This window comes from Onychostruthus taczanowskii, unplaced genomic scaffold (genome assembly GCF_017590055.1).
Source record: "Onychostruthus taczanowskii isolate IOZ18803 unplaced genomic scaffold, ASM1759005v1 scaffold53, whole genome shotgun sequence".
In the NCBI taxonomy this organism is placed as follows: domain Eukaryota; kingdom Metazoa; phylum Chordata; class Aves; order Passeriformes; family Passeridae; genus Onychostruthus; species Onychostruthus taczanowskii.
The window spans coordinates 1,582,580-1,598,767 of NW_024502902.1; the positions used below are offsets into that span (position 1 = coordinate 1,582,580).

Below are 16,188 nucleotides of genomic sequence, written 5' to 3' on the forward strand. Positions count from 1 at the left end.
AGGGGCTGAAATCAGGATGGGGAAATCCAAGGTCTGTGATGTTGGGCCATGGGAGATCATTGGGTGGGACAGCAAGAGACACATTCCTGTGGCTGCTTCTCTCTCAAAACCAAGGCTGTCTGTAAGGACCTAGGCTGTCTATCAGCCATCTCCTCCTCTCACATGTGCTAAGGACAACATGGTCCCCAGCAAGAGCAGGGATCCTGCAGCATTGTAGCACAAGGTGTCTGAGCTTGACAGAAAGATACAGGAGTCAGCTGAGCCTGGGGAAGGCATGTGGGCTGAAAGAAAACAAATGACCCTTAAAAAGGCTTTGACAGTTTTGGCTAAAGGCTTTGACAGTTTTGGCTAAAGGCTTTGACAGTTTTGCCACTGATACCCCAAAACCAAGACATGAATGGTCTCAAATAGGAGAATCTCCAGTCTGCCTAGAGCTTCTTTTGGAACGCTGCTGCTGTATTGAATCCCCACCACAACTCCCAGGGGCAATGCCCAGCTGTGTTGCAGTTATTCTCAAGCAATTTTGCTGAGGAAAACTGAGGCCATCTCACTCCCATGAAAGCAGGACTTTCCCTCTCTGCCTCAGAGCTTTGCTGGGGTACAGACAGGGTCACATGCCTTGGGATTCAATTAGCAAAAGTATGCAGCTCTTCATCCTTCCCAAACATCTGCCTGGAGGGCTGCAGCACTATTGGAAGCCCACAGCTAAGGCAGACATAGGAAATCCACTGAGAACAAAGGAAATATGCCAAAGAGCACCTCCAGAGCCCAGTGCTTTTCCAATTCAAAGGCAAGCCAAATCTACTCCGGCATCTAGCTTTAGAGACTTCTATCCCACCCCTAGGTAAATGTAATTTTTTTGGAGGATTAATTCAAATGGTTATGAATGACCCTATTTATGGGGTCTCTGCTATGTTTGTGCCTCCTAAGGCTCTCTGGAACAAGTAGTAGTTTTCTGGGGCACTGCCATCCACAAGATAAACTGCAGATATGAGCATTCCTGAAAGGGGCAGTCTTGGGAGCTGCCAGGGACAGGACTGTTGTGGTGGGAAATGAGTCAGCTGGAGCTGTCATCTGGTCTGGTCCCTGTTCTTGTCTTTGCTGCACCTGGAGCTGTTTTCAGGAAACACCACTTCTGTCCCAGTGGCACCAGCACACACTGCTCTTGCCTGGAGCAAGAACCACACACAAACAAGAGGTGATAATCAATCTGGGATGGGAGAGAAGTTATGTGGAATGGACAGGTCCTGTCCTATCCACTCCCATCCTGGGAAGAAAAAGGTGAGGCTGAATGAGACATGGCTCAGCTCCTAACCAGAGCCTGGAGCTTTCCAGGGAGCCCCAATAGCTGTGTGTCCACAGGACCTCTGCCCATGGCCATCCCACAGCATCCAACCCAGTCTGTTCAGTGCCTTCCTCCACCACATATCAAACAGCTGTGTGCTTCAGCCAGTGTGCCCACAGCCTTTCCTCCTCCACTTCCCTCCAACTAGTCACTCCCACCCAGGCCTCTTTTACTATTTAGCTTGTTGCTTTCAGGCCCATGTTTTTCCCCCCAGCTGCCCTACATAGTTACATCCTCTGTGCCCAGGCAGTGACGAACACACCTCCCCAGCTCACGCATGTCAGGAACTCTCTGCTGCTCACTGTGCACAGGACACTACACAACATGACCCTGTTCCTGGTTGCAATGGCAGCAGCAAACACAATGAAGATGACAGCATTTGCATCATCTGCTATCACTGCCCAGAAATGTTTCTCTATAGTGTGGTAGGCAGACTCCATTACAGGATTGCTTGGGATTCTCATCTGCAGCAAACTCCCTCTCACAGGCTGCTGTGTGATGGCATTAACTCTTCAGTACAAAGCCCTCCTCCCACCTCTCAGAGGTTTCTACCCTGCTCCTCTAAATCTTCCACAGAACCTGGATTTTTCCTGGCTGACCTGGGTCTCTGCCTTGTCTTTGTATCTGCTGAAGTTCCTAGGAAGATCTGATAACTGAAATCACCACTCCTTTTCTTCCTCTCCAAAATACAAGTTTATTTCAGTGAAGAAACACCAGTTTACAGCTGAGGCTCAAACCCGCAAGGAGAACAGGTGTTTTTCTCCTGGTGCTTTGTCTGTCTCACAATTTGACAATTTTGCTTTCAATTGTACTGGAAAAGCTAACCTCAACTCTTGCCAGCATGGCGTCAACAATCTTTGGAATGTAAAACTAATGTCTCTCACATTGTATGTACTCAACTGATGCACCTTGGAAGTGTACACAGCTCCGCATTCCCCCTGCACTACAAGAATGTGTTCAGGCCTCTTCTTTGATCACAAGGACATGAGTTCTTATGTCTGTATGAAGGCACATCAAGGAAATGTGTGACAAATCTTGTCTCTTCAGGCCTTCCTGGATATGACCTTCTGGTCACTACCAGTTTATACAGCAGTAACAGGGCATATCCACGGGACCCCCGTGACTTCATCTCCAGTTTTGATTTTATCAAGAATTCTAGATTAATCTGCATCATGATGGATTCAAAAAATAAAGAAGCTGGGTTTATTAATGAATGTTTTCACACAGGCCCCTTCCCCCAGTGCAGTTTCCTCACACAGCATCATTTCTAGGAGGAAAGTAAGTGCACAGATGCTTCCCATGGCCTGAGCTGTGTGCGACTCGGTGAGTAGGGCTAAGGACACGTGCACCTAGCAGGGTGCACACTGCCAGGCAAAAGAACTGGCCAACCCAGTTGGACAGAGCAGCCTACACAGAAGAATCTCTAGATGAATGTGTTTACCCGATTACTGGAGGTTTCAAAACACAGGTTACCCAAACACCTGAAACTATGTGTTAATGCAGAGCACATGGATTCTTGGCACTAGGGAGAAGGAAAAACATCTTAAATACACCTAAAGTTCACTAGAACTGTGTGTCTGATGAAGAACTGCATCAACTGTTAATACGCACAAAGGCAATTTTCCACTCAGCAAGAAGAGTAGCAGATTATACTTAAAGATGGGAGAAAGCCCCCCTGGTCCAATGCTTGACGTGCTCCCCTCTTCCCTTCTCATAGCAGGGAAATGCAAAAGCAAGCTAAAATCCTTTGCAGGCTGTTTGAAAAACACAAACACACTCTGGATCCAGAGAGGGTTTAAAGTGCACACTTTTATTTTCTATTACAAAGGCTAAAAGAAGCAAGTTTGGTTTTTCTTTCTTTATTTAAGAACAAAAACAAAAATGTTGTTAAAACATCTACATATTTATCCTGATACTAGACCTTATGAAAGATACTAAGTTCTTTTTAATAGTAAAGCGTGGTATTCTTAAATTATATTAACATGAAGACATATTAAAGGACTCAAAATCATTACTACCCAGCTCAGAACTGCAGCATCCCCTTGCTATCTTTTCCTTTCACTTGCTAAAACCCATCAATTTTTGACATACAGTTTCATACAAGCTAAGTAGGGTATCTTTTGTTGGTTGTTGTTTTGTTGGGTTTTTTTTTACTTCTCCCTGTAAAGGCCTGGTTAACTCCAATGCCAGTGTCACCTAAATCCCTACCCCTACCAAGGAATTTGGGAAAAGATTTTCACTAAGTTCTTCAGCATTTAGTAAGTTTCTGCTCTGTGTGAATGTCAGTGGTTATTTTACAGATTATGAGATTTTCTTCTAATGTTATAAAATTAAAACATCACTTTCTTTGTTAAAAACCCTCGAATTTGGTTCTGTGCTGCAGAATTTTCTTCTTCTTCTCTCACACAAATAAAGAAGAGAGAGTTATCACAGGGTCTTTTGAACACACCACTAAAGCAGCCTCTACAATTTGTGGTTTATCTGCTGTAGAGTTGTGAGCACTGAGCATTTCTGCTGAGAGCACATAATGTGCTGAAGAAAACCCTCTTGGCCTGATAAAGCAAGCCTGGGAAGTCAAGTGTGAAACTTCCTGCCTTTCACAATGTCCCTTTAAATAATATAAGCAAAGCCTTATATTAAAACTTTACTCACTAGTTAGCAGTATAATACTCTCTAACTGAGATGGGACTGCAAGGACATCCTAAAGGGTTTCAAAAATGTGAACAGGGAAATCTGTCCCATCTCAAAGTTTATACCTATCTATATAAAACCCTCCCCTCTTTTCTTATTTCCCTTTCCCTATCCCAAATACAAGGCTTCATAATTAAACTGGAGATGCTGCGTTTCCTGGCCTGAGTCCTTTGCCTTTACCCTCATTTAAAAGATTCCTTCGATACCACACACATATAATATTATATAGAGCGATATATTTAATACCTGTGTATATATGCTTCATGGGAAGGGTCACATATATACACACTAAAACAAGTCTGGTGACGAAGTACTGCAACACCACAGACCAGGTTATCATATCAGGGAAAACAAAGAGACACTTGATGCAAACCCCATGACTGTGGGCCTCCCTCACCTCACCTCACCCTCTCCCCATCTCGGCCCCAGCCCGAACCTCTGAAGCCCCACTGAGCAGCTCAGCTCTCATTGCAGAGACGGGGAGAAGGGACAGTGACCCACTCTGTAGCTTGTTTAGGTTACATGAGAAATCACGGCTCAGCGAACGCTAGAGTCACACTGGAGATGAAGGTTTGTTTTAAAAATAAAAAACACATTCCAGTGTCCCCCAATCCAGATTTCCTTCCTTGGCATCTCTGCCCAAGATGAGCAGAAGAAGATAACCCAGGAGCTGATGCCTGTCTCCTCCCATCTCTAAAAGCTGGACCACTTGAGCACAAGGATGACCAGGAGAAGGTACTGTAGCTACCACAAAGAACAGAGGAGAAAATACAGCACCTGACCACTCAAAAACTGCCATGTCTGATATTGCTCATAGCAAACCAGAGACTACCATCCATATTTTAAGGGAGAGGAAAAACAACTTAGCAGAAAAGTGGTTAAGTTGCCCAGGAAAGAGGCCGAGTCCCCATCCCCAGAGGTATTTAAAAATACATGTAGATGTGGCACTTTGGGACACGGTTTAGTCTGGGACTTGGCAGTGCCAGGTTAACAACTGGACTTGATGATCTTTGAGGTCTTTTTCAACTTAATGATTCTAAGTGCAGAAGTGCATTCAGTTTACTTAGAGCACACTGCATCTCTGGAAAGATTCCAGCACTCTGCTCCATAACTGGACCCTAACTGTCCCAGTGGAGCTGAAGCACCCTCCTGAAGGCTGGTTTAGAAAGGTGACAGCTGCCCCACACCATCTCCACGTCTCCCGATTTCCACATCCCATCTCTTCTGAAGCTTTGAACCCCAAGGATATGGGAGCAGAGAGGAATGGGAGGATGCAGCAATGCTAAGACACCAAGCAGTTCATGGCCAGATTGTATTTACCATGGATACAGCCCTACCAGCCCCAAGGGCTCCTAGACTGCTGTCCCAGGAGAACCTGTATGAAAAAGGCATCCCTGACAAAGGCTGGGAGGGAGATGTGTTTGTGTTTGATTGGATGGTGCCATCCATGCATGCAAAACTGCAGAGCACAGCTGGACTGCAGAAGAGAGAAGGAGAGGGAAGCTCAGAACAGGGAGCATGTTTACTGCTTACAGGATGAGACTGACAGAAAGGACAAGGCTGGCATGCGGAGCAGCACCGCTTCTCACTGCTGCCCCTTCTAAAAGCAAAACTTCTGTCCCAGAGTTCAGCATTACTGGTTACTCATCAAAGCACACATCAGGCAGCACAAGAGCAGACCGTGGCTGGGTCCTGCTGTGCCACTCCTCCACCACTGTCCCTGCTCTGGGTTGCATCCTGGTTGCACTGTGCATCCGCGAGCTCCCTGCTCTGGCTCTGAGGAGGAGGGGGCTGGACCTCTGGTACTGGTAAGCGCTTCCAGCTGGATTCCCATTAGCTTAACGTTTCCTGTGCTGCGCAATGGTGTCCTTTTAAATGGGTCCCCACCCAGTTCTTCTGGCAGTGCAGGGAAAAATGCAGCTCTAAGTAACCAGAAACACATGCCATTTAAAGAGTGAGAAAGAACATCATTACCTCCCTCCCTCCCTCTCTTCAGGACACAAGGCAACACAGAAACACAGGCTCCTTTTGGTGACCACCTCCCTCCTGACTGATACTGCTGTGTGGACTCAGTGACACACACTGCATCACAGATTCCGCTACACCTCCTAGATGGGTTCTGTTTTACTTGCACCAGTCACACCAGCCAAAAAAACAAACCCAAGCTATCTGCCCTGAACACCTGCCACGCACTAAAAAAGACTTCTAATGAGAAGTCACCAACTTGCTTTCTGATTACAGTCACCTACAACCTGGTTCCTGCTGCTGCAAGCAGTTTCATTACTTTGCTCCTTTTACTTTGCGCTCCTTATACCACACAGCTGTTATCCTCCTCAGCACCAGTTGATGCCTCAGGGCAATACAGACAGCTAGAGCATAAGCCTAGATCTCTTAAGCCAAATCTAGTGGTTTTCCTTCTTTGCACCACAACTCCTTCTGGTACAAAACTCCCAGAAGAGCAAGAGGGCTGCAGCAGAGTAAGTGACGCTTAGTCTGCAGCACTGAGAAAAGGAACATACGAAATTCATGGTCACCTTTTCACCAGATTTCATAAAATCATAGAACAGTCTGGGCTGGAAGGGACCATAAGATCATTTAGTTTCAATCCCCCTGTCATTTAGAAGGACACCTTCCACTAGACCACATTGCTAAGAGCTCTATCCAACCTGGTCTTGACCAGTACCAGGGATGGGGCATCCACAACTTTTCTGTCCCTCTCTCTCGGCTCTGTCCTCCAGACCTCTGCAGTCATACTCTGAATTGAAAGACAGAAGAATGACAGAAGGAGAAATTCTCTGATTTGCAGCCCAGTACAGACTGAATTAATTCCTTTGAATGAAGGACAGTGAAAACAAAAAGATGAAGTGGAAGGAGAATTTGGGAGAAAGAAGAGAGAGAAGATGGATCACAAACTCAGTGAGCGTGGTGTCGCTGGCCAACGAGAATCAAATTCACAAATCCATTCACTAATAAATCATTGTCTCATAATCTTAAAACAAAAGAAAAGAAAAAGTTCTCTGCGAGACAGAGATCTCGCTCTCCCTGCTACCGCCATTCAGAAAACCCACCCCGTGTTTCTGCAGCTGACAGACTCCCCCCAGCTCACACTATACGTCATCCCGCAATAGGAAGTTGTATTTCCCGAAGTCGTCATCCCTGGGGCAGAGCAGCATGTCCTTGCGAGCTTTGGCCAGTTTCTGTTTCAGCACTTCCCTCCGGTCTAGCCACTCTGTCAGCTCGTCCTGCCCATGGGCATAGCGACACTCCTCTCCCTCAGGACAGGTCTTGTTCTTCTGGAACCTGCCAGCACAAGGAGCGCAGTCAGGAGGGCACCCCCAGTACAGGGCTTTGAGCTCTCTCTCTGGGATACTTGATCGGGACCCACTGAAACATGCTGTGAACTCTCCTTTTTAAGGGTGAGCTGATTGTCCTGCAAACCCATGTGCAGGTGGGAAAGAGATCAAGGCTGGGAAAAAAACAGAGCAGCAAAACCAGAAGTGGCTACAAGGGGATTTAGTCAAGTGCACAAAAAAATGTGAGCTGGAACTGGACCAGCAGGGATGAGGAAAAAATAATGCACAAGAGAGGAAATGCCAGGTAACCAGCATGAAAGAAAAGAACCTTCTTGCTAACCAAAGTGGCATTTTTAACCATCACAAGCTTTCTGAAGGCACCCTAAGGTGCTGATTCAGAGGGCGTGAGACATTCAAACCATTTAATAAGGCACTGGGGATTCCCCCAAGCAGTGGGCCAAGGAGGCTGCTCAGCAGCCTGAGAGCTGAGAGCATCCTGGCTATGAAGAGCACAGGTGCAGACAGGAAGCTCTCCTTTTCTAAAGACACATGCTCAGGAATGCGTTTTTATCCCTCAGTATTGTGGCTGAGCACCTCTGTCATCCAACAGCAGCCTCACTGTCACGCAAACCTGTCATCTCATCCCACTCCTCCATGCAGAAGTCTCCAAGAACTCTGTGAGAGGATGAGGAGGGATGACAGAGGCCCTGGGCCTGTTCCCCTGTCCCTGCAGCAGTGGCACAGGGGGGAGGTGAGATAATGGTACCTCTCGCAGAGCCGGAATTCGCCCATGGGGAAGCGGTAGCTCCAGCAGCTGGAGTCACTGTCTGAGGTGAAGACCTTCTCCTTGTGCTTCTCCGACTGGATGTGCTGCTGCCATTGCTTCTTGCTGTTGCTGTTTTTCCCACAGAGCCAACAGTGGTAGCCCATCTAAGCGGTGCAGACAGGGAAAAGGATCAGTCAGTGCAATAACATTCACATGCACTGGCCTTCCCTATGCTGGCACTGCCTCTCCCCCTCTCCTTCCAGAGCATCCTGGAAGGTCCACTCAGTCTACGACTACCCACACTTCTCTGCCATATAATCTTTAGGGAACTGTGCTGACACTAAAGGGGAACAGAGGAGATGCCCTGTCAGAGTTTGTCTATGGCTCAAACAGGCTCAGGGGACAGGGCAGCTCAGTTCATTGACATGGTGCCCCTGTCCCTGCTGATGGCCCCAGTGGGGTCTCACTGCAAGGTCCCCAGGTTCACAGGCAATGCAGGACTCTTCAGCAGCACAGACCCTTACATCAGTATCACCCATGGCATAAGGAAACATCTGCATCTAGTTTTCCAAGGCTTCTGTGCCAGCTCTTCTCCAAGCTTCTCCCTCTTCTGACCTGCAATGGTTTTGCCAGCTTGCCCAGGAGCAGGCAGGAACCCTGGAGAGAGGCTGAGCCCATGCTAAAGGGAACCTAAGGCAGACTCCTAATGACTTGGGGATTAACAGAAAAGCCATTGTAGAGCCTTGGTGACCCCAGGTCGATCTCTTCCCACTTTAGCTCTGCTGCCCCTGCTGTGCTGCTCCAAGCTGTCCCTTAAATCTACATTAATACAGGCTCTGTTCCACTAGAGCAATGAAGTCCCTGCTAGCACACCTGGAGCACAGGAGAGAGGCAAGCTGGCAGCACTGGGGAGGAGGAGGAGGAGGAGGAATGAAGGACAAGAGATCAGCTTATTACCATGATGTCTGCATAGTCAGTGGGCATCTGGATCTGTTTCTCCCCTTCTCGCGAGGTGAGTGGTGTTCCCTCTCCAGGCTTCCCAGGATTGTGTTTCTTTAGCCACATGTCATAGGTCTGCTGCATATCTAGTACTGTACAAAGATGACACATGAAGCCACTCTAAAAACCTCCCACCCTATCCACAAACTATGAGAAAAGGACAACCGCGGGGGCAGTCCTTCCCTCCCCTTGACTGTGCAGCAGCACCAGACTGAGGGCCTGTGCCCCATGTCACCTCCTCAGATAAGACCCCGGGGGAGAGGAGCAAATTCACAGCACACCACCTGGCACAGGGGGTGTCTTCTATCAGTCCAGGGCCAGCTGTGACAACAGCCACACAAACTTTTCAGAAAGGTGGCAAAGTGCTGCAAGATCTCCTTGGAATTCACCCCACAAGATGATTCTGCAAGAAGCCTGATTCTACTTGACCTCAGGAGACATCCCATCCAGGAAGCTAAGGCAGGGCTGGTTTCAGATCCATCTCTTCCCTCTAAGCCCAAGCTTAGAGGCAAGCTGGCCACAGGAAGCACTGCAGAGGGGAGGAAGACCTAATGATAGCTTGCTCTAAGTTCAAAACCTGCCCAGAGAACTGCAGTCAATGTATTTCATGGCTTTTGATTTAAAAGCCACTCAACATACTTGTGGGAAAGGGAAATTTGAGGTGGAAGCTTTAACTAGACATCTGCCTTTGCAAGATCAGCTCCTGAGAGAGGCTATGGAAACATAAATGTTTGCAGATATCGATATGATGCTCTAAGTGTGATGTATTAGTGATTTACTCCTTGCTAAATGAGTAATTGAGGAACTTGAGGTAACTGGGGATAATGAATGCAAACTCCCCCAAACCGAGACAATGCCGTTGTTTGAAGATTCACCTTTGTGCTTGAGTAAACACATCCAGACTGGTCTGATGTGCTTTAAAGGCCCAGCAATGACATGCTTTGAACTGCAACAAGTAACAGTTTGGCACAGCAGAGAGAAGGACCCTCCACAGAACCAAAAAAACTCAGGGCAGGCCTGAAATCCTTCAGGCTTTCCAGCAGCTCCAACAGAGGCAGGTGAGCACCTGGACAGCAGCCCCTTTCCCCCAGCCTCGTGTTGATCTGAATAAGCAAGGATTTCTGCCACAGAGCAGGCTGTCCAGGATATGGGCAATCCCCAACTATCACCCAAAAGCCTGCAGAATTAAATACAGACAAGTTCCTCCACAAAGGCACCACCCTGCAATGTCCTCATTCAGGATCTCAACTCCACCCCTTGGAACACAATGCCATGAGCAGGGAGTGCCACAGCCCAAGATCAAGGAACATGAGCAGAAATAGGTAAGACAGCCAAGGCAGATCGAAGACAGACAAGAAAGATACAGGAACAGCTACAGGCCAGGACTGGTGCTTTGGCAGAGCTCCATATAAAGCCAGGCCTGGGACATTACAGGCAACTGGAGGGACAGTACAGGGTTGATTCTAAAGGGATGATGCAGAAAGAGAGGGCAGCAGTGAAGCAATGTAAGACATAAAACTATTGTGGACTAGTCCCACAGCAAGGGACTCAAGAGATACATGCCCATTTATGAAAAGAGCAGCTGTAGACAGACCTGACCCATAATCCCACATAAACTCATGGCAGCAGCCTTGTCCAGCTCCATCTCTGTTGTCAAGAATATGTCTTAACAGACCCTCCAGATGTCCAAATGTCCTCTTCCCTCTCCCCAAACTCTCTGGCCCACATTTCCCCCACTCACTTTTATTTTCCTTCATGAAGGTCCACATGTCCCTCTCCTCAGGGCTGTGGGCAAAGGAGCAGTTGCCCACATACTGGCACTTCCTGCCATTCTGTGCATGGATACACAACTGTTAAAAGACAGAGAGAAAAATTTAGCATCTGCACAATCAGTCCTTGCTAGAGGGGAAAGTGGGTTTGATAACCAGCTGGGGCATTAAATTGCACAGGAGAGGTTGCAAACAGGACACTTTATATATCATTAACTCATGATTCTTTTCCTCAGTCTCTTGATGACACAAACACACAGGCAGTTCAGCACCTGCTGCCATTTCCATAGGTGACCAGGTGCAGATACAGGGCAACAGCAGGGAGCATCCTGGATTGACCCAATAGTGTTTCCTGCTGATGAAGCTGCTGGTCCCCAAAGGTGACTCATTCTCCAGCCATCTCTGAGTGGGTGAAGAGTGGCCTTACAGATTGCTTAGACCACATTGGTGCACACACACAGCTACTACCAACAGCATCATTGCCAGAGAAAATGTGAAACTTTCTAAACATCATATTTACTGATCATCTCTTCTCCCCCTGTCCTGGCACAAAAGGAGAACCTACCATAGGGTAGGGGGAAGCAGTTCTCTCCTTTCAGGGAAAAAAGAGAGGAGAGGAAGAAACTCTCTATAACGACATTTGGGGCTGGGGTTGGAGGCAGGATATCTGTAATTTTCCTCACAGCACATGGCTTTTTAGCTGAGTTCTTAGTTTTACTTTCAAAAGGCATTGTGAGCAAGTTTCACAATCTATAGTGCACAGTCACAGCAAAGGCAGGGATAGGCTTCTCCCAAGCGTCTTGCCTCTCACCCACATTGAGAAACCCTGACCTAAGGGGAGTCTTAAATTTCATTCCCAAACCCTGTGCCAGCCAGAGATGCATTAACAGCTCTTGCTATGCATTAGCAACAACACTGGAAACTCTCATTTGTGCACAGAGTGGTTTAAATGGGCCCTGCTCCTTCTTCTGCTCCATCCTTTTGCTGGATGTATTCTGCTGCCATCAGTCTGTTCTTACCTCCCATCTCAACCATCATGTGCTTGCCTCCCTGACAAGTCTTCAAGGGAGCAGCCCTTAAAACACTGCACCTTGGTGGAAGGGAAAGGGAAAGGGATGGGGCAGCTGGCCATGCTGGGCGTGGGGCTTACATCATATTGCTGTGGGAAGTTACGGATGGAAGGCAGCGGTCGGACTGACACCCACTTCTTCTTAGCTTTGGACATCACCAGCAGGACACGGCGTTCCTTCGTCCAGCTGAAGAAGAGAGAATAAATCAAGAGAGACATTAAGAAAGAGCAGAACAAGGGTTCTTTACCTCAGAGACCCTTAAACACTGAGAGATGAGCAGATCCTCCTGTCCAGCTTGTCCCTGCCCTATCTGGTGGTTCCTAGACATGCACATCTGTGATGGAGAAGCCACAAGAAGGCTATTTTAGGAGGACTTCTCCCTGTAAATGTTACCTATTTCCTGGGGTACCACTTCTCATAAAGCCACAAAAATTTTCCCCAAATCTCACATGGCATCACCACAGATTATTAAAGAGCTGCATTCCATCCTTTGACACAGCCAATTCTTGTGCAATCAGATCCATGAAGAACACTTGGGAATATTTTCAGCTTGAAAGGTGCAATAGAAATGCAAGTCATTACAAGCACTACTTTATGAACAGTGCCAGGAAGTATTTATTCTCCTGTAGCTCCAGCAAGGGATCACCAGGAGATACCCTGAGCAAAAACCCCAGCTCTAGTCAGCAGCTGCATAAAGAGGTGCTATTTTTCCTATCCCAAGAAACAATCCTCACCTGCTTACTTCCTCCAGAAACTGCTGCTTCTGTCTCTTCTTCAACAAAAGTCTTACATTTACAATATTAAGCTGGACTGTGCCTTTGTGGCTTGTGTTATGGGAAGACAAGTTCTATAAACTCTTCCATCCTATCCCTGCAGGCTGCCTGGGTGAGACAGGCCACAGTTTCCATGACCAAACAGTGACTTCCCAGCCAATATTTCTCTCCTAGGGGGATTACAAGACAGATGGCAACAAATTTTTTTAGTGGGGCCTATAGTGTTTTGATAAGGGGTACTGTCTTGAAACTAAAAAAGGGTAGATTCAGACAAGATATAAAGAAGGAATCTTTTATGATGAGGGTGTTGAAACACTGGCACAACCCAGAGAGGTGGTGGATGCCTCATCCCTGGAAACATTCAAGGTCGGGCTGAGAAACCTGATCTAGTTGAAGAGGTGCCTGCTCATTGCAGGATGGCTGGATTAGAAGACCTTTAAAGGTCTCTCCCAATCCAAACTGTTCTAGGATTCAATGCTTCTATCACACCAAACATTCTCATGGGCCCCAAGGAGTCAAGAAGTACAAACAGACATGGCATGCATCACAGAGGAGCAACCAAAGCAATGAAAGAGCCATGGGAAACTAATTTAAAAGGAAGCAGAGTATCTTGAATAATTTCTAATCGTGACCTGACAGACATCTGCAAACAGGTAAGTGTATAAACATGTGCAGAGGAGAACTCTGTTAGTGGCCTTTGTAAGAAGAAATTGTAGGAACTGGAAAAAAAGGGAATTGTAGGAGCTGGACTGCCTGTGCCAGGATTAACAGTCTGCACGATGCTGGCAGCAAATACCCACAGTAAAGAGAGAAGGAAGCTGGAAAACAGCTATCTGCAATGCCTGCTATAGTGACAAACACCCCGAACAGTGAGAGGCTTCTAGAAAACCTTACAGACTCTTCCAAAGATGCCAAATGAAGCCCTGGAGAAGACAGGATGAAAAATTCCTGCCCTTGAAGAGGGGTAGAGGAAAGGGAAGGTTGAATTGCTCACCAGTGGGGGGCTTTGGCACTACAGTACTTGAGGTCTTTATCTGGCTCCACCAGCTGCCCGTTCCTCCAGCACTGGCCACACACAAATTTCATCTGGAGGTCAAAGGTGCTTGACGTGGGATTCCGGGGAGAAGCCTGGGGAAAAGAACCAGGTGAACAGAGGCAAAATGCACCCCCAAACCTGCCACAGAGATTCTGGCAGCTTCCTGCACGCCTGTGTGCCAGCAACAAGCCAGATTCAATCAGCTCTCCTTCGCCAATGTTAGCCGGTGGCCCGACGAGATACCAGACAGGAGCAAAACCACTGCTTGCTTCAGCATGATTTCCTGGGCTTTGACATCTGGCCAAAAGCACAGACAGCCTGGCAGCTTCCAGCACTGACCAGGCCTGGCTGTGAAACCCCTGCAGTGTACCTTCGTGCACAGACAAGCTCTGTGAGACTTACCCCCGAGCTTAATGCCCACTTCCCTGCAGAGAGGGCAATCCATGTCCCACTCTGCCTGTGGAGAGTGCTTGGTCACGCAGCCGAGAGAGGCCCCTTGGGAGGAAGCTGGACCATAACACAATGCAGGACACAAAACTCCTGCTTTTGGACCAAGAACCTTGTGTCACACCCAACATTTGACAATAAAGTCAGAGCTGGGTCCTCTTGTTGATATCCTTCCAAGCCTTTTCTGGATAGGTTTCTATCTCTCACAGTTCCTCTGCACGGACTTTCACAAGCAGTTAAATCACAGTCTCTGGACAGAGGTACAATGCACATATTTCTTATCTTCTCAGCCATTGCACTTGTTGCCCCCACCCCACCTGAAAAGGCTAGTTTGGGATTATGATTTACAGACTGTGGAGAAGGAAAAGAAAAGGAGGTAATCTCATATCACTGGTGCCTCATGGTTTCTGAGCAAATCTCTGGAAAACTGTTTGCATTCTGTATCACCACTGGAAGAACACGAGGCTGGTGTCTCCAGTTCATTTCCGAACCAAAAAGCAAACCCGACTGGATGCCAGTGGCCCTCAGCACGGGAGTATGTGAGAGTACAAGAGAACACCCTGGTCATCGAGCTGGCCATGAAGCACAAAGGTCATGCACCAGCAAAACAATTCTCTGACTGTCAGCCACATCAGCAGCCCGTTCCACCTGCCATGCCTTGACTTTAACCCTGAGCATCTCACAATAACCAGACATGCAAGCTGAGTCCCTGAAGAGCAGGTTTCTGCCAGCAATTGATTAGCAGCAGAATGGAGCCTGGCTGCATCCCTAGGTTAAGGGGAAACAGCAAGCACAGGCAGCACAGAATCAAAGTATTTCCCAGGAGAGGCCACATCAGCTATCAACTACCACTGCATCCTCCAGACATAGTCTTCTGGAGAACCAGAGCTGACATGTAAAGGGTCCTCTGTCACTGTGAAAGCTGACTGGGGAGCTGACCTCACCTGTGCTGCATACATGAGGCCATCAGCTCTCTGATGTCCCAGCAAAAGGACCCTCCCAGAGAACCAGCATCTCTTTTGAAAGAGATAATCTCTTTTGAAAGAGGGTAGTCTCTCTTCTGGGAGAATGACCTTTCTGGTGGCTCTCAGCACATGACTCGTTCATCACTTTCTGTCAGCTGTCACCTGTGCTGGTGACCACCAAGAACACATCAAAGCAGCTGGCTGTGAGATGAGCAGAGTTGGGATTTGGGCTACCATGAAAGGCAGTAAGGTGCCTCCCTCTCAGATATGTGGCCTTTGAACAGTAGCTTTAATCTCCACTTGGTCTTCAAAGGAAATTCCACTACCACTCACTACTGACCCATCAAACCTATAGGCCTATGGTAACAAAATGGCACTGCTAGCATTCTCTTTTATCAATCCCATGCTATCCTCCTGGTGACATACCTCTCAGCACAGCCAGGAAGCTTTGCTCAAACCTACTGACCCAGCAAAACTAAACACTGAGTGTCTGCAGAAGAGACAAGAGATCAGAGAGAAAGAAAATATCTCTCAGGTAGTTCTGGTAATCTGGGCTGCTTTTTCCACAAAGTCTTAACCAAAAGAAGCCCTGTGCATTTCTTCATCTGAGTCATGCAATCTGCTGGTCAATCCAGTGGGCATGTGTGCTCCCAGGGGATTAGGAGCCAAGCAAAAATTCAAAGTGGCTCCTGTTAATGCTACATGACTGTATTTGTAAAGGCAAGACACATACCTGGCAGGCTGCTGATAACCAACAGTGTGGAAATTATATCACATGAGGCTCTAGCAGACTAAGCCAAGCAAAAGTGCCTTGGGCTATGGCACCACCCCTTGCTATGAAGCCAGAGAATATAGTGCTAGCTAAGCACCATGGCAACCAAATAAATACAAGTCTCTGGCACGATTGCTCTCCACTTCAGGCTCTGCAGAAAGCAACAGACCCTGCACGGCCATTCATGTCTCCCAGCTTCAGGAACTCCTCTCAGCAATACTGAAATGTTCTCTGGAGGAGCTACATACCTCAGGGGACTATA

General features: G+C 47.5%; 1 protein-coding gene across 9 annotated transcripts in view; it reads right to left on the minus strand.

The window, feature by feature from the left end:
• Positions 1-3,134: 3,134 nt before the first annotated feature.
• The window catches only part of ZC3H7B (zinc finger CCCH-type containing 7B), a 47,102-nt gene continuing 34,048 nt past the window's right edge, over positions 3,135-16,188 (minus strand). For all 9 annotated transcript variants that reach the window (XM_041416981.1, XM_041416974.1, XM_041416980.1 and 6 more), the window contains exons 18-23: positions 13,701-13,834; positions 12,014-12,119; positions 10,836-10,944; positions 9,053-9,186; positions 8,096-8,259; positions 3,135-7,336 (exon numbers count right to left, since the gene is read on the minus strand). In XM_041416981.1, coding sequence (XP_041272915.1) covers positions 7,144-7,336; positions 8,096-8,259; positions 9,053-9,186; positions 10,836-10,944; positions 12,014-12,119; positions 13,701-13,834 — 840 coding nt within the window. In that variant the 3' untranslated portion in view covers positions 3,135-7,143. The remainder of the gene's footprint in view (positions 7,337-8,095; positions 8,260-9,052; positions 9,187-10,835; positions 10,945-12,013; positions 12,120-13,700; positions 13,835-16,188) is intronic.